The sequence below is a fragment of the Ailuropoda melanoleuca genome, chromosome 12 (genome assembly GCF_002007445.2).
Source record: "Ailuropoda melanoleuca isolate Jingjing chromosome 12, ASM200744v2, whole genome shotgun sequence".
In the NCBI taxonomy this organism is placed as follows: Eukaryota; Metazoa; Chordata; class Mammalia; order Carnivora; family Ursidae; genus Ailuropoda; species Ailuropoda melanoleuca.
Genome location: NC_048229.1, coordinates 76,876,032 through 76,898,653, shown reverse-complemented (window position 1 = coordinate 76,898,653; position 22,622 = coordinate 76,876,032). Strand labels below are relative to the sequence as shown.

The 22,622-nt window shown below is 49.9% G+C and overlaps 1 protein-coding gene across 3 annotated transcripts in view; it reads right to left on the bottom strand.

Annotated features, from left to right (window-relative positions):
- CDH13 (cadherin 13) overlaps positions 1-22,622 on the bottom strand; it is a 1,033,545-nt gene that overhangs the window by 74,576 nt on the left and 936,347 nt on the right. For all 3 annotated transcript variants that reach the window (XM_034672818.1, XM_034672816.1, XM_034672817.1), the window contains exons 9-10: positions 20,918-21,100; positions 13,960-14,213 (exon numbers count right to left, since the gene is read on the bottom strand). In XM_034672818.1, the coding sequence (XP_034528709.1) occupies positions 13,960-14,213; positions 20,918-21,100 (437 nt within the window). The remainder of the gene's footprint in view (positions 1-13,959; positions 14,214-20,917; positions 21,101-22,622) is intronic.

Genomic DNA, 22,622 nt, shown 5'->3' with positions numbered 1-22,622 from the left:
GCTTAGTTTGTTTTAATTTTTGTTTATTTACTTTTTTAGTCCAAAGATTTCTCTTGCTTTCCTTTGGAGCCCAGGAAGGGATTCCATGGGTGAGTGGGGTTACAGTTCCCCCGTCATTTCTCACTCTTGTAGAAAGAGCATCAACTTTTGCCCACACCAGCAGGATGCAGGATCAGGCCTGGCACAAAGGGTCTCCGTGCAGTCTAGTGTTTGGCTGAACACACATTCACACCTGCTCCTGAGCCCCAGAGTCACGGAGCATTTCTTATCCCATCCTTTAAGTTTAGAGAAGTGGCGAAGTGGCCCGAAGTGGCACAGCGGCCTTCACAGTCTGTGCTCACATCATATCAGAGCTGGCAGCAAAAGGAAGAATCAGCACCACGGATCCTACTTTCCTTATAAATTTGATTATTTTGTTTAGCATGAATTTTTGTATTAATTTTGACATGAAAAATATCGCATGAGAAGATTGTCTTGATGGCTGAGTTTTCTGGTGCTCCCTGAAAGTGTGTGCCCCAGGGGGATGTGTCACTCACTGCCCCCCTGTTCTGAGAGCCCCCAGAGCTCCTCAGTCCTCCTCCATAGCCATGCCTCCTGCTCCGGACCTTGTCCACCCTGGTGCCCCCTGGAGGGTGGCCTGGCCTCTGCCCCATGACAATCTTAGTGCAACTATGAGGTGTGCGAGTGTGTCCCTCACATCGAGCTACTGAGGACAGCTGTATGTCTGCCACAGGGTCGTCTGGGGCATTGCAGGGGGAAAACTCAGATTTGTGGAAACGGTTTGTGGACATCTGTCATTCTGGCTGCTCACCATCCTTCATCATTCCTCACACCACCCCAGGCTCCCCTTTGCATGGACCCCTGTTTTGGGTGGTGGTGGTCGTGGTGGGAGGTAGCCACCTGCTCCCATTGTTGCCTGGATGCAGTGGGACTGGCTTGGGGACATGCAGCTTAGCGCCAGCAAATGTGATGTTCTCTCAGTGTGCGGGGTGGGGGTGGTGGGTCCCACTCTCGCCCTGGGAGGTGTAACTTGAGTGTCAGGCTGCTCCCTTGGGGGTAGCCCAAACTGCCTCCCTTGTTCAGTTCTGTTTGGTGGCCACTCATTTTTTCCCCCAGTGTATCCTCTGGTCTCCTGTTCATTCTGTGATCCTCAATATCAATCTAGTAAATTCTTGTTTTGTTCTACTCAATATAGCTGATGTTTCTTTCTGCTGATTGCAGCCACGGATCCTGACACATCGTGCATGAGAAGTAATCAGAGGTGCTGAATTCTAATGCCCTCTCTTGCTCACTGGTAAGTCTCCTTCGCTTCATCTCCCTTCAGACATTCACCCAGGTCCTAAACTTGTTTGGGTGACAGAGTCTCTACTAGTCATGCAGTTATTTGCACGGCATCATATGCTTTGCAGAACATCTTAAAATATTGACCAATTTAATCCCGATACTCAAACCAGGAACAGTTTTACTAGCAGAAAATATGACTGTTACACATACACTTTAGAACGATTGCAAAATCGAGAACACCTGTCCATCAAAAAGCCAGGCTGCAAACCTTCAAACATCAGTCGTTTGCAGCTTATATTTAATAATGGCTCACCGCCCATCCCTGCACTCTGCCATCTCCGACGACTCACTTGCAGCCAAGTGAATGGCAGGTAACAAAACTTAGTATTTAAAAACTTCTTCCTGCTTCCTTCAATTTCCCCAGGAATGAGGAGGAGACCGCCATCATCATGAGACTTTTAGCAGTGAGGGACCCTGGGCTGGCTGTGGACCCACCATCGTTCTTGGGAGCTGTGACTAACTCCCACTAAGAGCCCTAATAAGTGTTTCATAGACTTGCTTATTGTAAGTCTGTAATGCGTGGGAACCACAGATTGTAGGAAAACACTGCTCTCATTCTTGAAGAGCCTCCTTCAGAGAATGGATATCTTTATACTCTTCGCTAAGAAGTATGACTGGTTCATTAAGTACCTACTGTGGGCCAGGCCCCGTGTTCTCAGCGCTTGGCCTGACTTACCCGGTTTACCCTCCACGGTCACTGTCACCGAGACACTGTTTCCCCCTATTTTACAAGGGAGGACACTGAGCACAGAGAAACGGAAGGTCTGAGGTTACACGCCTGAAAGTGGATGAGTGGGGATTTGCACTCACGAAGTCTAGCACTCGACTGGAGCTGCTGGGCACTGCCACCTCTCCTTATGAGGCCACATGAGACCGGGGTGGGGTAGGGGGGCTCTGCGGCAGCCCCTGGAGACAAGACTGAGTGTCTGACGGAACAGAAGTCAAGATCTGCTTCCCCTGCATCCACTGAGAAAACACACGCTTCTCATTTGTGATGCTCTGGTCTCCTGTGATGAGTCTGGCAGCATGGGGACGTGAGATTATGACGGAACACTGCTCCAAGACCCCCATCTGAACAGGAGGCACCAGGAAGCAGGGAGGAAAGAAACAGGGAAACCGTGACAGAGGTGTTCCTGCCTGGCGACAGTGGCGAGAGGATGCACGCACCCCCGAGGGCTTTCTGCAACCCCTGTCCACACAGCTCTATCCAAACCCTCCCTGTGGTCCTCCCAGGCATCTGGGCAGCACAGGGTTTTACTGTGGGGTTCAGCAGCAGAAGTTGTCATAGATTTCGGGATGATCTGCTAAAATCAAATGGAAGGTATGGTTTTGTTCTGAGCAATGGAATCTGATAGAGCAAGGCCATGGAGTCTGTTTGCAACCACACCCGGAGGGCTTAGCTTCTCCGGCTTGAGTTCCGCTTGGGAAACAGAGGAGCAGGGAGGTGAGAGGTCTGTCTTGCAATCGGATTTCCTGCCTGCGTCTCCACGTGACTCTGGGCAAGTTCCTGACTCTCCCTGAGCCTCACTGTCCTCACCTGTGAAGAAGGGCCATCCTAGCACATTTTTTACGGGTTGCTGTGAAATTAGCCATGACTGAGTGTGTGAGGCATGGAGAACAGGGTCTGGGACAGAGAAAATGCCCGCTGCTCTGTCATAACCACAAGCACATTGGTGCGGCTGTGAGCAAGGGACCAGCGTGGGCTGACCATGTTGGAGGAGTAGACCGGAGGAGGGGGCACGACATGCAGGTGGCAGGAGAGGAGGGGATGGGCAGAGCCAGGCCAGCCTAGGGCTGACCGGCTCCTGGCTGAGTGTCCACTCCATCCTGGGTCCAGGGAAGTCGTGTCTGTGTCAATTCCGGCTCTGCGGCTTTGGGGTCCGGCCACCCAGGTGAGAGAGCACGTTGTATCTGACTGCGGCTGGCTCCCTTCCCTGCAAGAGGCGGTGCCTCGTGTCAGACACACCAGGCTGGGCCACCCATGGGCCTCCTTTCTTCTCTGCCCTCACTCATCACTTTGGGGATCTTGAAGACTCTGGGATTTAACTTCCATCTGGATGTGGACGACACCCAGACTTTCCTGTTCAGCCCAGACCTTCCCTGCTCACCAGGTCCTGCTCCCTACCTCCGACTCAAACTCAGCACGATCAAAACTGATTTCCTGCTTCATAGACGCCCACCCCGTCTTCCTGTTTAGGATAAGACCTGTGAGTCAATGGTCACTCCTTCTCTCTCTCTCTCTCTCTCTCTCTCTCTCTCTCACACACACACACACACACACACGCTCACTCACATGACTGGCTGGCACATACCAGTTGCCATCACCTCCCAGACATATTCAGTATGGCCTGCTTGTCACTGCTTGTACTGCCACCACCAAGTCCAAAGCCATGCCACCTCTCACCTGGCTTATCTCCGGATCTTCCCCACTGGTCTATGTGGTCTCCCCTCCCCTCTTCGAAGACCACCAGTGTTTAACTTCCTGTCTTATTCAGAGTAAAAGCTTTACCCCTGAGCACCTCTGGCCTCATCTCCCTCTCCTCACTCTGCACCAGATCCAATGACCATCCCCCTGCATCTCACACCTCTGCACACCCTGCCTCAGGGCCTTTGCATTTGTTTTTTTCTACCCACTTCTTGGACCACTCTTCCCCAGCTATTTGCATGGTGCACCCCTGCTTCCTTCAGTTCGCTACTGAAATGCTGTGCCAGCAGCAACGCCTTCCTTGACCCCCCATCTAGAGTGTCAGACCCTCACGTCTTTTCCCTCCTTTGCACTTTGCAATTCACCCACTACTATGCTATTATTTATTTTCTTATTTGCTTTCTCTCTGCCCCACTGGCATATAATGTTCATGAGGACAGATAATTTTNTCAGACCCTCACGTCTTTTCCCTCCTTTGCACTTTGCAATTCACCCACTACTATGCTATTATTTATTTTCTTGTTTGCTTTCTCTCTGCCCCACTGGCATATAATGTTCATGAGGACAGATAACTGTTTTTTAACTGTTTCTGCTGTATCCCTGTGCCTAGAAAAGGGCTGGCATGTTGTAAGTGCTCGTTACTTAATGGTGATAAGAGCTGGCCTATCCCATCCTAACCCTGGTCCAGATCCACACATGCAGCCATCACGGAGGGACTCAAGGCTTGTTAGAGCCGACTCCACGCGGTCTGTTCTGATCCTGCTAGGGCACACAAGGAGATCCCAAATTACTGTGCGGGAGAACTGTGGTTCAAAGCCTCATCACTTGAAAATGCAAAGTGCGAGACTCCTCTGAGACACAAACTGGGAGCTGCTGCTGAAACGCACGTCTTGAATTAGTTATGTGACACACTGCCTCCGGTTATTTGCCCGTGTTAGTCTAAGGCCATGACAAGCCCTTCATGAGTCCCCTAGATGCGCTCATCGGCCGCCTGGTGTTGGTGATTNAATGCAAAGTGCGAGACTCCTCTGAGACACAAACTGGGAGCTGCTGCTGAAACGCACGTCTTGAATTAGTTACATGACACACTGCCTCCGGTTATTTGCCCGTGTTAGTCTAAGGCCATGACAAGCCCTTCATGAGTCCCCTAGACGCGCTCATCGGCCGCCTGGTGTTGGTGATTGACAGACAAAGTGGGGCAATTAGATAAATCAGCTGTTCTCCCTAGTCGGCTGACTTCTCGTGCCATCCTGAAGTACGTGGCTTCCTCCATCAGTACGGTATCGGTAGCTTTGGCAGCAACCTTGGTCTATTTCAAACGCCTTTACTAAAATTAAAAACACAACAACAACAACAACAACAGCAAACCCACTCAGCTAAGCAGATCTAACAGCTTGGAAAAAACAGTGGGCAAGAAACAGTATTAGTGTTGTCAATATTTCCTGTGTTGGCTCGGAGAATTAATTTCTCAGGCTGACAAGAATGACCATCATAATTATATCCAAATATAACCAATTTGAAACCATGCTTTCAGTAATGAGAGTCTGGCCCATGGCAAGTTTAAAACAACACGTGTAGATGGATGTTAAAAAGGTGGCTGGATTGTAAAATTACCTTTCAACTGTTTATCCAAATGGTCAGCTCTTTCATATTAACCGAACGGAGTGCCTCTAATTGTGGTTAATAATGAAAATCTCCCATCTCTGGATCATCATAAAAGCCAGAATTCTATTTTTAGCCACTGAAGATGTTAAATCTTTAAAAATTCAGTTGTTTAATTTATTAGTCCTTTTTTCCCCTGGCATCTTCATAACAGAAAACCTGACCACTAAAAATAAAGTCAGCTGTGCTAATATATTTACATAAATAATTAAAAACTCCACAGCAGAGCAGGCAATAAAATGTATTGCCACCATAAACTTCCAATGGAAGAACATCACTTTAATTAAAAGCTAAAAAGGCACCACTGTAAACAATTCATTTACATTTCAAGCCCTGTGTTTGTTGACTCAGGAAAGAAATAATTCACTCAACAAAGCAAAACAGAATGGATCTCACCCCAAATCCTGTTATTGAGGTCAGCAACCACATTTAATTAAGACGAAGTGTTAATAATGTATTTTAGAGCGAGGCTCTTCTCTTAATTTCCCCAGGTAGAAATGTTATTGTTTAGCCTTCAACTTCTGATTAAAATTTAACAGGTGGGAGTCACCCCAAATTAAACTCTTAAATCTGGTTTTGAAATCTGTTCTTTTTAAAACAAGGAGTCTGAAACCCCCCCAATTCCTACCCCATAAATGAGGCTACTGTACCCTTCGAGCCTCCGTGTTCCCAAGAACGCCAGTGATGACAGAATCCCAACTCTCAAGCAGACTGATTTTTGACATCGACTTCTAAAGATCTTAGAAGATACAGAACAAAATGTCCCATAGACGGCCCCGCGATTTTCACTTGATTTCCCCTCATTTCTGTGATTTTTCTCTGAATGGGCTCCAACATTAGATTAAACAAGGTGTTAAAAGGACTTGACGACTCCCAGGCAGACCAGCAAAATCTGAATCTGGGCATTTTAACAAATCTTGGGGGGGCTGGGTTTTCATCACTGCATGTTGTACCCTGCATCAGCTTGAGGAATGAATTCTACCGCGGAGCTAAAAGGCCTCCACGTCCAAAAGGGGGAGAAGAAGGGAAATAACTTTCAAAAGACCCAAAGAAATCAGGACAGAGTGGGCTGCGGTTTTCAGAGAGATGAGGATCTAATTTGTATCGGATTCAGATACTCTGTGTTTAAAGCACAGGCCCAGTGTGGATCAAGGCGCGGGAACAAGAGCCAGCTGACGGACATGGCTTTTTACCGTCATCCTCGTGGACCTGGGGAGCCCTGTACGAGGCCTGTCTGTCTGTCCTGCTCAGGCCTCACTCCCGGGATAGGTTTACAAGGCCACACGCTCATGTTGTCATGGTTGGTAGACATTAGTCAGTGTTGGGAGGTGAAAAATAATACTACTGCCAATAATGTGTGTCTGCCTATGCACAAACATGTTTTTACACACAGACACCTCCAACCCAGCTGCCATTAATCCAGCCACGCTTACTGACCGGGCACTTCAATCTGCCTGCCCAGGCCGGGCTGGAGCTATTTCCAGAACTCCCAGCCTCAAAGAGTCTTCTCTGTCTCTGGTGGCCTCATCCCAAATCCTATCAAATATCCTGGCATGTACCCACATTGCAAATACATTTTTTTCCCCATAAAATGTTTGAAATCATGTTTATACTTTGGCCTTTGGCATTATTTAGCTACCAGGAATATTTCATTAATAATCGCCTAGGATTTCTCTGGTACAGACTCAGACATTTTTGCTAGGTGAGATCTACGAACAGCTTGCAAAGGTACAGACAGCTTCACAGAGTCTAAAGTTAACCTGAAAAGTTGTCATGATGCTATCTATCTATGGATGCTCGATATTTATTCATTTCAATTTTGCTGTTTTCTTTTCAAATTGTGGAGACAACGGATTATGTGTTCAGGTCCCTGATGTGTTTTAGGCCCCCTGGGGAATCTGAAGGTCCAGTGCTGGGCCTCAAGTGCTTAATTCTGTAATAGTATCGAGGCAGCCCTGGTGCTTCATGAAGGAGGGATGGCTAACCGCCCCCCACCCGCAAAGCCCAGGTTCTGTGAGAAGATGGAGGATTAGGTCGGGAATGACAGCAAGGCGAGAGGAAGGTAGTGCTAAATGTCCAAAAGCCCAGGGAACACAGTCCTCCCCGCAGAGGCAAAGGTGATGCCCAGCCCATCTCAGTGGGACACGCAAGGGTGGGTGCAGTGGGTGCAGGCAAGGCCCCAAGGGCTCTCGGCAGGCCTCCCCACACTTCTGCATGCTCTCCTTCCACAAGGAGGGCTCTGTGAGGCTCTGCTTTCCTCATCAGCAAAAAGGGAGACCAACGATGTGTCATTTGCAGGGTCATGGGAAATAAAGGACTCCGGTGAAGGTGCTTTGGTGCACTTTGATATAAACACGCTGGGCGCTTCGTCCCAGTACCAGTAAGCTCACTGTCCTCGTTCTCAAACACGTCTCGGGGGGGCGTGGAGATGGCTGCCAGTTTGGGCTGGCAGCCAGGTCCCAGGAGGCAGAGAGCTGCACAGAGGCACGGGGAGAGTGGGGTTTCTGCGGGATTTAGGAATCTGTGGACAGGCGAGACCGCAGCAGTGCTCGAAAACAGTTTCTGCCGCCCGGCTCTTTCTCCCCAGCTAGCGATCACTGGTTCTTACTTCCTAAGGAAACCATGTATTTCCTTCCTTCCGTCCTTGCCCGCCTGCCCCCCCTTCTTTCCGGGGCACATGCTTTTGCTCTCACGACTGTATGCTCCCCGGAGGCTGCAGGCAGAGACCCTTTCTTTCACAAGTGAATACACAGTGCCTCGTGGTGTCAGGGCCACACCGAGCTCTAAGTGAATACTGTTAAACTTAGTAACTGAATGAATGGAGAACTGTAATCCTTGTGTTTTTTTTTCAAGGATTTGGTCTTTAGCAACATGATTATCTATTATTTTGATCGTGTAAAAATCTAATATCATGGCCTGTTTCATCATTTTAAATTTACCCTGTGGTTTCTGTTATGTAGAAAGGTTCAATTCCCAAACGTTCCCATGGCAGAAACGTCTAGTTACCTCACTACATCCTCTCTTCCCTTCTTGCTTTGTAAAGAATACCAGTTTTAAAAGCTGGTTACTACCCAGGTAAATGACCACATGGTCCCGTATCCTTTGCAGTTAGGTGTGGTCATGTGACTAATTCTGGCCAATGAGATTTAAATAGATATGGGGCTGACTTTCAGGAAGTTTCCTTAAAAGACAGGAGACCTGATGCCCTTCTTCCCCTTTCTCTCATCTCACTGTCTGGAATGCAGACATGAAGTTTGTAGCACTAGCAGCCGTCACAGCCCATGAGGAAGGGCACACCAGCCTGGAGGTGGTCGAATGGTGAGAAGGAAGGAGCCTGGGCCCCTGACAGGTTTGTGGGGCTGCCATATAAGCTCTGGACATTGCCATGGCTACTCTAGACTTCTGTTATGTGAGACCAAAAGATAGAATTCTATCTTTTCTGAGCCATGGTCATTTTGAATTTTCGTGTTCTATTCAGCCAAACTTAATCCTCATAGATACAGCGCTGCTCGACACACCCTTGCAGGGTTCCCTGGATGAATGATTTTTTCCAAAACCATGTTGAGCAGTGATATCACGTTGGTAGGAACAATATTTCTCCTCAACATGAACCTTATATATTCAACATGTAGGGAGAAGCCTCTGTTGCAGAGAGGTTTTACTGCAGCCCCCAGACAAGATGAGCTCAGTCTGAACAAATGCTCAGAAGAGGAATTGCAACTTGGTTGCCTCCAAGGAAACCCCTGATTGTGAAAGACAACGAGATAAGTCCTCTCAGGCCGTTGGCAAGGATTGAGCTGCCGGCTGCCTCTCCAAAACGACCAAATCAACAGCCAGGACGCGAGGGTTCGTCCCTGGTATTCATTTCACTGGTGGAGAACGTGGGGCAAAGGCAGTCATTTCCAGTTTAGCATAATTACCATGGAGCTGCTCCTTCTGACAGTAATTAGTCAACAAGCTCGGCTGCAAAGCCTACTCCTCATTAGAGACACCCAAGTGTCTTGCAGAGATGCCCAGCTCCTGTCTCGTGGGCGTGGAGGCAGGGCTCCACCCTGAAGGCTGAGGGAGGCTGTGGTCTGTCTGTGGTGCATGGTGGGGGCAGGGGGAGGCAGCTCCATTTCAGAACATGTCAGTAGCGACACGACCTTGGCTCAGAGAGGCTTTCTAATGCTGACATCAATTCAAACCGTAAGGGAAAATATAAATTTGACTGCCTGGGTATAGAAAAACAAAGAATTCTTTTTATGACAAAAGGTATTAACAATATCAATACTTTTGTGCAAAGTATTTTCAAAAAAAATTCTTCGGGAAATTAACGATGCATTAAACAATTTAGCTATAAGCGTGTCCACTGCCCTTTTCAAAAAATAATTGCATACCACTGGAAACACTCTTAATACCCAATAACAAGGAAATGAATGAAGAAATGAGAACATCCATGTAATAGAATAATAGAACACTATCAAGCAATTAAAAATAATGGCTATGTCTTGACATGGAAAGCTGTTCACCGTATACTGGGAAGTAGACATGGCAGGTTCCAAAACAGGACGGGTGATGGGAGCCAATTCTGGTAATAAAAACGGAAGGTTTCTCACATGTGACAGAGGGAGATATACCCACGTTGTTAAGAGGGGATTTCCTGTGCGAGATGATTACACATTATTATCTTCTTGATTCTTAATTGCCTTTTCCAAAGTCTCCTCCACGAACTATCTTAACTTTATAATAAGGATAAGAAAATACAAGTCATTAAAAGAAGAATTTCGTCTGTCACCGGCCCGTTGATGTCCATTTTGATTTGGCTAAGAGTGCAATGCAATGGGCTTTTTAACAAGTTTTAATAACTCAGGCTTTTCAGTGAGAACATTCACTCTGATGCCTGGACACCTCCTGTCTCTAGCGTTACAGGCTTCTTAGAGATCAAGGCGCCTTTCACAGACCTGACTGCTCCCCGGTGAGATGAAAGAGCACCCACCAGGGGCCAGCTGTGCCAGCCGGTGCCCGAGACGAGATGCACCTTTCATCATGGGAGACAGGACACCAGCCGGGATGGGAATTAGTCAGCAGTTCCTAAGTTTTGTGTGGGTTGCAGGTGGGGAGGAGGTTTCCCTGCTTTGACAGGGAGGGAACCCACCCTCGGGGAAGAGGGCAGAAGTGCCTGTCAAGTTTGGGGCAGGACCTGTATCAGGGTCCTGCTCAGGTGGAGAATCTCCCTCCCCCTGGGCTCAAAGCTCCCAGGGCCTGGTGAGTCATTCGAGATGAAAATGGGGTTACTGGGGCTGAGTCACAGAGAATCTTGGAATGAAATATTGATAGACAGGGTAGGGGGGAGAGAGAGAAAGGAGGAAGAGGGGGAAGGAGGAGGGTGAGGAGGTGAAAAGGAGGAGAAGGGAGAGGGGAAGGATCAAGGGCTGCAAGTAATTAACAGACTTTTTCTCCCCAAAGAGTTCCTGTGACAACAGCTCCACCTGTCAGTGATGCTGTCCCTGTCTCTGAGGAGCTCAGGACCAGCACCAGGGGAGGAGCGGTGGAGGGAGGGGAGGCCCAGTGAGTACCAGGCTGAGAGAGGAGCCCTACCAGCCATGCTGGGTCCCAGCAGGGAGGACTATGTGTGAGGAGTCTGGCCAGAGAGAGAAGAGAGAGAGAGAGAGAGAGAGAGAGAGAGTGTGTGTGTCTCAATCTCTCTCTCACACACATTTACTTTGCTGCAAGGCTGGAAGAGGGATTTCTCTAGACGCTGCTCCGCTCAATTTGTAAATGCTAGAACTCTTAAGCAAACCAGCCCAGAGAAACACCACAGCTGCATTTCCTGAGGGGACTCACAAAATTGAACTTGGTCACAGGGACTCTCCGTGGTTCCTGATGACTCAGCCTCCATTCCCGTCTCCCGGGCAGAGCATTCCACACTCCTTCGGTGGTCATAGTGAGACATGGGGCCCACAGTGGGCACGCTTCACCCCCCTGCTGTTCCATTTGGCTCAGAGAAGGGCAGGTGTCCAAGTTGGCTCAGTGAGACCCAAGCCCGGCCCTTGGACTTGAACTTTGAATTGGGAAGCTTCTCTTCCTGCTGGGAGGGCCGAGGACTGTCATTGCTGGTGGCCATTCAGCCATGGACGAGGCTGAAGCCGACCCCAGGGCAGAGCAGAGCCAAGACGTGCAGAAAGAACATGTGCTGGACACCTGAGTTCTCACACTGGTGCCCTCGTCCCTGTGCACTTTTTAGTTATGTGGGCCGATACGTGCCGTCTTGGGCTAAGCCACTTGGAGGTGGGACCTGGCAGCTTATGAGGAAGGGTCAGGTCTGTGATGACCGACTAGAGCTTCCCACACATCTGCTTCTTCCCTTGGGTCTCCTGTCTAGTAATTAACACGTTATCTTTTCTGACCTCCTCTTCTCACGTGGTGGGAGCCACGGACATTCTGCCTGTGATAAACGGGGAATGCCTGCACCCCACTCCAGTAGCTGGGTCCTTATGCTCCATGGCTCACATCTGGTCTTGACATCCCTCAATGTCTTGGCTCTTGCCAGTCATGACCTCCCACTCTGGGGCCAGAATCCTGTCCCTAACTCAGTTTGCTAGGACGGCTCTCTGAGGCCTGTCCCACAGTCCCAGCTCCATGTGCCATCTGCAGGATCCCCTTCCTCTCTCCCCATCGGATGCCCGCAGGGGTGGGCAGCCACATCTGAGAACATCAGCTCCGTGGTCTGTCAAGGCGCCCTGATTTGGGAGGCTCATGACTGCAGCTCAGGCAAGGCTGGCGCACCTGGTGTACGCGAACCCATGCTGGCAAGCGGCACAAGTGTGGGAAATGTTTGGAGGTGGTCCCCGTGCGGTCGAGAAGTGCCAGCTCGTCACTTCCCATCCCCTAGAGACTCAGCACCACCGGAGTTCCTGTGCTGTCGTGGGCCTGGTTTGAAACATGTTCTTCAGTTCGATACACTATCCAGTGACTCTCCAGCAAATCCCCCCTTTCGCCTAAGTCAGCCAGAGCTGGTCTTAAACAGAGAACCTGGACAGACATACCTCTCCCCCTATCGCTGCCTGTCACGCATCTGCCCCTTGCCACCGAGTTAAGGCTTTCTGACTTGGCGACATCCCAAGTCACACGGCGACTGCAGAGCCTCCCCCCCTTCAGCAACAATAAGCCCACTGAAATTCCAAACTCGCTTTCTCCCCACCCCAGAGTCACCTCTTCTGCCTTCTGTGGCAGAAGTACAAAATGACAGTGAGGATCCCTGAAAGACAGCCTAAATTAGTACGACTGCCTTACTGTCTGTTAAGCCACCAGCGCCCTCATCTAAGGACTTAAGGAAAGCTTGCTCTTTGATATTAAATCACAGATTTCCTTTGCCAGGTACCCAGAAGGAAAAGGAAGGAGAGAAAACAGAATGGCGATTTCAGAGTCACATTATTATCAGATTTGGTATAGTTTGGACCTGTATCTAGTTCATCTGGCATTTCGGAAAGTTTTCTTGTGAAAGTAAATCCCCCTTTGGGATTTGAAACTAACGTGAACCGCGTGCCTGCCAGCTCGCTCTGCGGTAACGTGGCCGCGTGGAGACTGTGACGCGTTTCCAGGTGTTTCAAATCAGGAAAATACAACATGTGTTTATTAGAAGTGTATCTAATACTTGATTATCTGTTTCTCCTATGAGAGGAAGATTAGATTTTGGAAGAGAAAGATTAATAACTTTCTTTTGCGGAGACGAGCGTGCATTTGGACCTGCACGCCCGATTTAGGCTCACTGTGAAACACTGCACCAAGGAGAGCAGCTTGTCTGCGCTAGTTCTGTGGCTAATGATCATTTAATTAAATCTTGTCATGAAAACGACTTCTTTCTAAGCACCGGACAGAGCTTAAGAAATGAAGACAGAAATTTTTAAAGACTATTTTTTTCCTTTGGCTTGCCATTCATCAGTGGAAAACCTAACCCCGACGTTCCATGTCTAAGTACCAGCCATGGCCGTTTCTTCCCCTTTTGACAGGTTCAGAACCCAGAGCACTAAGCAGAGAGCACACGGACTTGGCAGACTGTCGGCTTCTATTCTGATTCCTCTGCTGCTAAGCTGGGCCACCTTGAGCTGTTACTGAACCTCTCTGGATTCATAATACCCTTGTCTGTATGTGGGGTCAGCCCACACCTTTTTTACCAAGTTGTGATGACGAGAATATACGTCAAGTGTCTGAGAGGCAGGGGGGCCAGAGATGGTGACTTCTTTTTCTTTTTCTCAGGGACTATGCTTGGCAGACCCCTCTGGCCATTCAGAAACAGAGCCCTGAAGTCACCCTCCTGAGCTGGTCTAGCGCTGGGAAGCAGGTGTGGGGGCAGCGGGCCCTGGAGTCAGCCTGGTCCTGATATCATCAGCCGTGAGCTCTTCAATGTGACATGTACCTTCTACTTACCCAGATCACTAACAAATTTAATTTAATGCTAGTTCATTCCTGACAACCAGGCCTGCAGCTGGAAAAGAAACACCATTTCTGCATGCCTTAGGCCTCCAGTTAGGGAGCCGCTCACCCACCTGATGGTTTGATGCTGCAGGGAATCGGGGTCCGTGGCGTTCACAGTCAGGAGCACGCTGCCCACAGAGATGTTCTCCTGCCTGGTCACCGTCATGGGGTCTGGGTAGAAAACCGGACCCTCGTTGACATCCAGGACGGTGATGTGGACGGTGGCCGTGGAGCTGGGGCCATAGGACACGTCGGGCACCAGCGGGTCCTCATTTTCCACTTTGATCAGCAGGGTGTGAAAGGCGGAAATCTCATAGTCCAGGGGCTGGAAAGCAGAGATGGAAGCCTCAGCATGTGTATCTGCTACAGAGGGTGAATGCCTTTGCCCCAAGTCCCTGTGACACCCCATGAGCCAACGTGGATGATCAGGGATGGATCCAGGTTTTGTGGGCTAACCTGAATGCAATGTGGGGTCCCCCTTAAGGAGATGAAACATACAGCATACAGGTACAGAATTCGGGATGGATGCTGGTAGTTTTTTTGAGATCGAGAAGTGACGACACATGACACAAGCCTCGGAGTTCTGGGGCCCCAGTCTGAGACCTCTTTAGGCGACACCCTTGCCCTGCTGACATTAAAAGGCTTCCTACCTGTCACCTGTAGCCCCATGACTCTGACACGCAGGACGGTTCTGGGGACGAACAACTCTGAAGCCTAAGCTTTGCCCGCTACGGGGCCACCCTGCCTCGGTTACCATGGCGGGATGTCGAATGGAAAAGGTAGCCCGAACTTCCATCCTCAGTGCCTCTGTCTCACTGGCCACAAGCACCAAGGCTGGAGTCAGGAGGTAAAGGAGAGTTTCTCCTGGCACAGGTTCATTTCCGGGAGGGCGTCGTGTAGGGAAAAGGACTGGAGAGGATTGGAGACACATGGGGTTAAGCCTCCAGGCCCTTCCCCACCTGAGGGCATTTGAAAACGTGCGGGGAATTTTCAATGTTCACCATGACTCAGGGGCTTTGTGGTCAGATATGGGGCAGGGGCAGTGATTACCAGATACATGGCCATGCCGGGGACCCTCCAACATGATGGTTGACAGTCCTGGCCCCAGGTCACTGAGATGCAGCCCACTCTATGTGACTTTGCAAAGGAGGCCGATAGTACCTGCCTCCCCCAGCTGCTGTGCAGAGTAAATCAGATCAGGTTCAGGAAACCCCATTGTAGACGTTATTAATATGGGGGTCCTGCCCATCATGGAACTACATGGACGATATTCACTTGGCCACTCTCTTTCCAAACCACGAGATGATGCAGGAGTGACATTTCCTGTCACTGAGGGTGTGTGGGCAGGCATTTAGGTCAGATGAGGACACGCTGTTTATTTCAAGTTATTTTTCTAATGTTGACTGGGAGAATGAGTAGCTAACTCCTCGGTCCCGGACACACAGATACTCTTGCTGGAAGGACAGGACCAAAGTGAGTACAGGGAGTTGGTTCACACTCGACTAGAAGGAAGCAAATGATAGGCAGGTTGTAAGGGCCACGGGAAGTGGGAGCAGCGTGAGACCGGGAAGCTGGCGAGAGAGCCTGCAGGTGTAAGAGCTGGGATAGAATCCAGCTGGTTGAGTCAGAGTCGGAATGACTGTAGGCAAATCATGGTATATTCATAATAACTAAAGCCAACATGCATATAGCACACCCCACACATGTGTGCTTGCACGTGTGCGTGCACACACACACAGGAAATGCTGACACAGGAGTGCTTCCTGATGGTAGCAGGACCCTCTCTTTGCACCTGCCACAACTCCCAGCGGGACTTAAAGAGTTAACAGATGTACCGCTCTTGGCGCCTAGGAGCTATCCAGTTTTATTTCGGTCCCATCCCTGGAACATGAGAATACTTCACCACTCCATCCCTTTCTAGTAAGAGATTTCTGTCCATCCTAAGTGATGCCCCAAATATGCAACTTCAGTGAGGTACAATTCAAACAGGTGCCAGGGCGTTGCCATGCTCAGAAGACGTTCATCCTGATTGGGATACTGAAGGGCGGAAGCCTTTGGCTCACTGGGTTGTGACCACTTTGCGCTCGTGCTCTGAGCAGGGCTGACGTGGAGCCCAGCGTCCAGGAGCCTCCCCCACCCACCCCAGTGCCAGGCAGACCCAGTGGGACAACCCAGGTGCAGAGGGCCCCGGCTCCTGGCAGCACAGCGTACTTCTGGAGATGAAGTTAACTAGCAAACTGACATTTGTGAAATCCCAAACCTAGCCCAACTGAATTTTCTACCACGATGGAAAAGCCACCAAGCTGGGGTTTCTTCCCTTTGTGAGCTCCACGGGGCTTGGAACAGCAGAATTTGGGCCTGGGGTTGAGGCCGACATGGTGAGCGGAGGGGAGGGGCTGAGCCGTTTGCAGCAGGATGGAGTGGGGCAGACCCAGGCGGAGAAGATCTGGGTCCTGAGGGGAAGTGGTCTGGCTTACCTACACATGGCCTTTAAATAGTATGGCTAAACTCTGTTTCTTTACATGTTAGGTACATGTGTGTACATTTATGTTGGACATAAAGGACACACGTGTGCCTTTACAGTAAACACGCATATGTATGTCTTTACATTTTTAGACGTGCATGTGTATTTGTCTATGTTACACATGTATGTGTGTGTGTGTGTGTATGACAGGTGTATGTGTGCATGTGTGATAACTCTATCTGGGCTCCCTGAGATTCCAGCTGAGTCTGGAAGCAGAGCCTTGGAGTATGATTTACTGGCATGCCTTCTCAGAAGGGAGGGAGGGAGCAAGGATGTGGTCTCTGCTGGAGACCTGTGAGGGTGGCCATATTTGGAGGCCCAATGCCAGGGGAGCTCTGGAAATTTCACTGACCGCCAAATCGGCCCCATCTCTGGGCAGGGGCTGGCCTTTTGCATCCCCCCGCAGTCAGGCCCAGAGTGCAGGCTCTCTCCAGCGGGCAGAGCCTGGCCTGGGTTCTCCTTTTGGTGAGGGCAGTTCTGCTGGGAAGATAGAGGCTGGGAGCTGTTATCTGCTAGCACTCGGGGCTCTGGGAGTGGCAGTCCCACCTAGGAAGGGAATCTGGTGGGTGTGTTAGTCTCCTAGGGCTGTCAGAATGAAGGACTGGGTGGCTCAATACCACAGAAATCAACCGTCTCACAGTTCCAGAGACCAGAAAGCGCAAAATCAAATGTGAGCAGGGCCGTGCTGCCTCTGAAAGCTCTAGGGGAAACTTCCCTGCCTCTTTCCCAGCCTCCATGGCCTGCAGCCACCCAACTCCTGTCTCTGCCTCTGCGGTCACACAGCCCCCTCCCTGCCGTACCCTTAGGAACACGGTCCTGCTAGAGGCAGGCCCACCCTCTCCACCATGACCTCAACTAATCACATCTGCAGCGACTCTGTTTCCAAATATGGCCACCTTCACAGGTCTGGGGGCAAGGACTTCAAAATATCTTTTCTTGGGGAACATAATTCAATCCATACCTGTGGGGCACCCGTGGCTCCCCGACCTCCACAATATACATGTTTGATTTTCACCACCACCGTTCATTATTTTCCATGACATTATTTATCCTTTACTGTGCACCTACTGTGCTAGGAGCGCTTGGTGTGCATCAACTCACCCAATCCTCACTTTACATCATAGTAGCTGGTGCTTTAGTCCCCTTTTGTCAAGGAGGGAATAGGCTCAGAGAGGTTGAACAACTCAGTCAAAGTCACACAGCTCATAAGGCCCACAGAACACTTTGGCTTGGGGAGTGTGACGAGAAAGGAAGAAGAATGTGGGAGTGAAGCAGCTGGGAGAGCGGCTGCTCTCCAGCCCCGTTTCCAGGTATGTTCCCAGGCTGACATTCCCTGAGGGCAACACTGGCCTCGGAGGGTTTGGGAAGTGAACAGTGCCACAGAGGGAGGGCAGAGGGGCAGTGAGTCGCACAGTGCCTTTCTGGAGGGCAGGGCCGCTCAAGCGCCCGTTTCCATCTGCACGGTGCCGGCTGTAATAATTCCAGCTGTGCGTCCCCTGGGCCAGGCCACCGGGAGCTGGCACAACGTGGGTCTCTGCTCCCAGACCCTGCCTGGGCTCACGGTGGATGAAGAAGCCCTCCTTCATCTGGGGCATATGACTTTAGTAATGTGATCTGTCTGATGCAGGCTCTCTGCATCGGGGAAGGGAGGAAATTGGAAACACTTCCAATGAAGTTCCAGAGATTCGATTCAATTACTATTTCATCAAGCATCAAGAGAGGGTGTGAACTAGTGTCGTGGAGACTTTAAAGGCTGGGAAAGCCATCCCACACAGGAAGAGTAAAGAACCTGGGGTTTGCTGTCTGGAAGAGAGAGGGTTTGAAAGTGATCCAACAGTGATTTGTAAGCCTATTACGGGTTTGGGGATCAAGGCTTTCTGGATGTTTCCTTTTCCTCCGGGACATAAGAGAAAATTCACTTAAAATGCAGGGTGGATTATGTTCAGCTGAAAGGGTAATTCTCTGACAGTTTTGGAATAGGTTTATAGAGCAACGAAGAGCATTCCTGACCAGAGGTTTTAAAGAGGAAACAGGTACTTGCTTTCTAGAACTGTTAGGATTTGGTCCTGCTGTGAGGTAGGACTCCCCTGGGAACCACACAGTCCTGAAACCTCTGCTCGTTCCTCGGTACACTAACTGCTAACTGGTTAGGGCACAACTGCTCATGCTCCCCTACCCATCTCTTCCTGCAGAGAACTCAAAAGCCAGATTTGGACTTCTTAGCCTTCCTTGCAGCTAAGGATGGGTATGTGTTATCTGGCCAATGAAACATCGTGGGAAATTATCTGAGAAACCACTGGAAAAGATATTTCCTTCCCTGATGAGAGGAGAGGGGCACTCGAGAGCACTCTCTCTTGTCTGTCTGGCTGCCTTCTTGCTTCCTGCCTTAGAACATAGCAGAAGGAAGATGTGGTTCCTAGGGCTTTGGCAGCCATTTTGTGTCCATAAGGAAAAAGCCAGAAGCATTTGCAGAGCCCCCAGAGGTCTCTCTGACACCTTGAGCTGCCAGCCAATCCTAGACTGGACTACCTTCATCTAGTTATGGAAATCATCACATTCTCTTTATTATTTAAGCCAGTATCAGACTGGTATTCTGTTATTTGCACCTGAGGGCATTCCCAATGAAGCAAGGGGTTTTTGGCAAAGTGAAGCACCTGGGGAACAAGGCCAGACCTGCCTGTAGAAAGCTGTCCTGGGGCTTGACTCAGGTGGGTTGAGAAGCAGAGAGAGCCCAAGGCCCTCTGGAGGAGTTCACGTAGCAGGCAGCCAACGGCAGGGGGAGTCTCCATTTTAATTCTGAAGCAAAGGGAGTCCACTCACTAATAAAACTGAGACCCAAAGGGAGCCCCAGGTGCTGTGGGCACCTCCTCTGCAGGAATTTGCAGATGCAAACTCGTCCTCTGGCAGTGCTCATCCACAGGGCTGTGCTCCATGAGCCCCAGCGCGTCCTGGGGCCTGTGGCACCTCTCCCTCATACGCTGACCTGCAGGGACGTGTGGGTGGGGCCTGGGAACCCGGGTTGTAACTAGCCTCCCCGGTGATGTTCCTGGATGCTAAGCTTTCAGACTCAGCATCCTTGGCCACAGTGGCGGTGTGGGGAGAGGGGAATGCCCCTTCGTGACTCTGGTTTTCTCATAGTGTCTGTTCCTCAAGCTGTTGCACACAGGGATCGGGGAGAACTGTGCTCTTCTAGGATTTATGATGGGGCTGTATATTTACCCAAGCTCTGTCTTCCTGCTGCAAGTTTGGAAAATTGCCTGACGGCATTTATGGATACAGGCTCGCTGCATAGGATGGCCAGTGGCCGTGTTATTTTATGACTTCCATACCTGGAAACTGCAGTGGTGGGTGCAGGAGAGCCGAATCAGGAGCTCCTGCAACCTCGCTGTTGCCAGTGTTATTAGAGGAGAACCAGGAAGCCCCATGGGCTGTTCTTCTCAGCTAGACATCTGAGGTTCGATATGAATCAAGTACTGGAAAGAACAGAGCTTGAGAGAAACCCAGCCCCTCCTCCTCCAGAGAAGCGAGAAGCGTCTCTGAGATCTGCCATTCTCAATGGCTCTGGGGCCTGCCCTGGGGAAGGCTGTGGAACTTTGTATGGGACCCTGCACGAGGCTGAATAAAGATCTCCCAGTAGAACCACAGGCGGATGCCCGGGACCTGCAAATAGGTGACCTTGTGGGGCAAAAGGACTTCTCACAGATATGAGTAAGCTAAGGACCTCGTGGGGGTAGAGGATCCTGGAGGACCCCTGGACCCCTGGCGACACAGAGGTCCTTAAAGCAGGCAGGCAGGGAAGTCAAAGGAGGAAACAGACGTGAGACAGGAGCAGAGAGAAATAGGACACTGCTGCCTTGCTGCCTGGAGATACGAGAAAGGGCCACAAGCCAAGGAACCAGGGTGGCCTCCAGCCGCTGGGGAAGGTAAGGACACAGATGGTCCCCTAGAGCCTCCAAGAGGACCTGGCCTGCCAACCTTAGCTCTGTGAAGCTGATTTTGGAGCTCCGGCCTCCAGAACTTATATGAAAGAATATAAGGCCACCAAGGGTGTGGTCATTTGTGAAGGCATCCCCGGGACACGACATGGGCTCCAAGGGCCAGTCACTGTTTATCTCCTGCTTTTAAGAGAATAACCGGAACACTGCTCGGACACATGAAGAGGAAATGTAATGATCCACATTTTTGATCATAGATCTTTAAAAAACCTTTGCATATCCTGTTTTTTGCATGTCTTTGATAATTCATTATCAATCATATTGGAGAATCTGTTTTAAAAATTTAACTTGGGTTTTTTTTTTTTAAGGTTACATATACATTTGAGTTTCCTAGAACCTGTGAAACAGGTTGGTTTTGTGGCTGTGAGGCTATAAGTACACTCTTAAGCCCTGAGCCTTTTTCTTTTTCATCCCTAAGGGGAGGAGACTAGGGCTGCCTTCTCCCTGACCTTCCCCAGCAGGAAGACCCTCTGCCTGGTGTGGAGGGAGGAGCGTGGGAAGTGCCCTTACTTTGACAACGGACAGCATCCCCTCGTTGGTCTGAGGGTTGGTGTGGATCTCGAAACTCTGGCCTGGGTTTCCATTGATGATGGTGTAGGCAGCCCTCCACGCGCCTGTGGTGGGGTCGTCCTTGTCCTCAACTGTCAAGTTGACAATAACCCCCACGGCTCCTTCCTCGACAGTGGCTTGAAACTGCAAACAGAGCAGATGGTTACTGTCACTATTTGGTAAAAACAGCACTAACCCTTTACAGAGCCCTTCCACAGGCCCGGCAGTGGGTCCGTTACCCACGTCACCTCATTTCACTGCGAGCAGTGCAGCAGGGTTATGCTGCTAGGCCAAGCTGAGCCGGCAGACAGTCCTCTCCTCCTCTCGGCCTTCCCTGCACCCAGGTGAGGCCAGGAGGCTGCTTTGGCTTCTACTAAATGTGGCGAGAAGTGATGCTTGCCCGCTAGGAGCAGCTCTCCCTTCTCTGTGCCTCTCCTTCCAACAATCTACGCACAGACAACCCCACGATCCAAGGGCAGGGTGCGGCCACAGGGGAAGGGCATGGGTCCCAAGTCCCCACAAGGAGGTGAACACCCGTCCTGAGCTGTTGTTGAAGGAGAAACAGACTTACACGGAATTTGAGCCTTCAGACAATTTTGTGTGTCTTTGCTCCTGCAGCCTCACCTACCCTAAACAACAAGGTCACCGGGGAGCCAGGGCATCTCCCTCGAACGTGGAGGGACTGGCGCTGAAACCAGGTGTTTGACTCCAAGGCCTCTGCTCAAGTACGCCATCTCCTCTAAAGAAGAGAGCCGATTTCATCCACCCCACCCCTTCCCCACTAAAATCCCATTTTCTAAGGAAACATATAAATCAGTTATTTGGAGCCTAGTTGTACCTGTGTTTTTATTGTAATACATCTCAAATACTTGTTGCAAGTAGGCGTGGTGAAAATAAATCAATAATGAAAAATCAGCTTTCCCATAGATAGAGAATTTCATGAGCTATCATTAGCACATTCCTTTGAGCTGGAAGCATAAAGTATTGTTTTGGTGCTTACCTCTGACACACTGCAGGTGAACAGTAATCTGTTTGCAAATATTTTACAAACAAGTAATACCAACAACCTGACAAGAAGAAGAAATATCTTGGAATTTCAATTAGTAGGAAAGTGAATCTAGAGACAGTGAGACGATGTCAGAAAGCCCTTGTGTTCAAAGAGAAGTAATTTGAGAAATGGGGTTTCAAAAGCAGTGGCTGATTAATTGACTTGCAAATCATTAATCATAAGCCTTAATCTTGATGCCTTCGGGGGGGATGGGGTGGGGACGGGAACTAATTTGTCTACCACACCTCAGCAAACCTGGGTGGGTTGTTTCCTCTCTGTGAAAGGGGCGCTGGGAAATTCTTGGAACCTGATCGCAGGATGGAAAGTAGCTGGAGCAGGCAGGGACCGGGAGGATGCTGTCACACAGATAGGGCTCCAGGAGACAACGAAGTTGACCTGATTCCTGTCTAAGTAATCCTCTTCTAGCTTTCCCTCCTTCTCACAAAAATCATGGAATTCCTCAGCTTGAATCTGGATGTGGTTCTCAGCCCTATCTGCACATTAGACTCTCTTTGGGGGCTTTTTTTTTTTTTTTTTTAATAGCCTGGGCTCTATTCTAATTCACTGGGTTTGGGGTAAGGCCTGAGATTCAGTATTTTCTTAACTTGCCCAGATAAT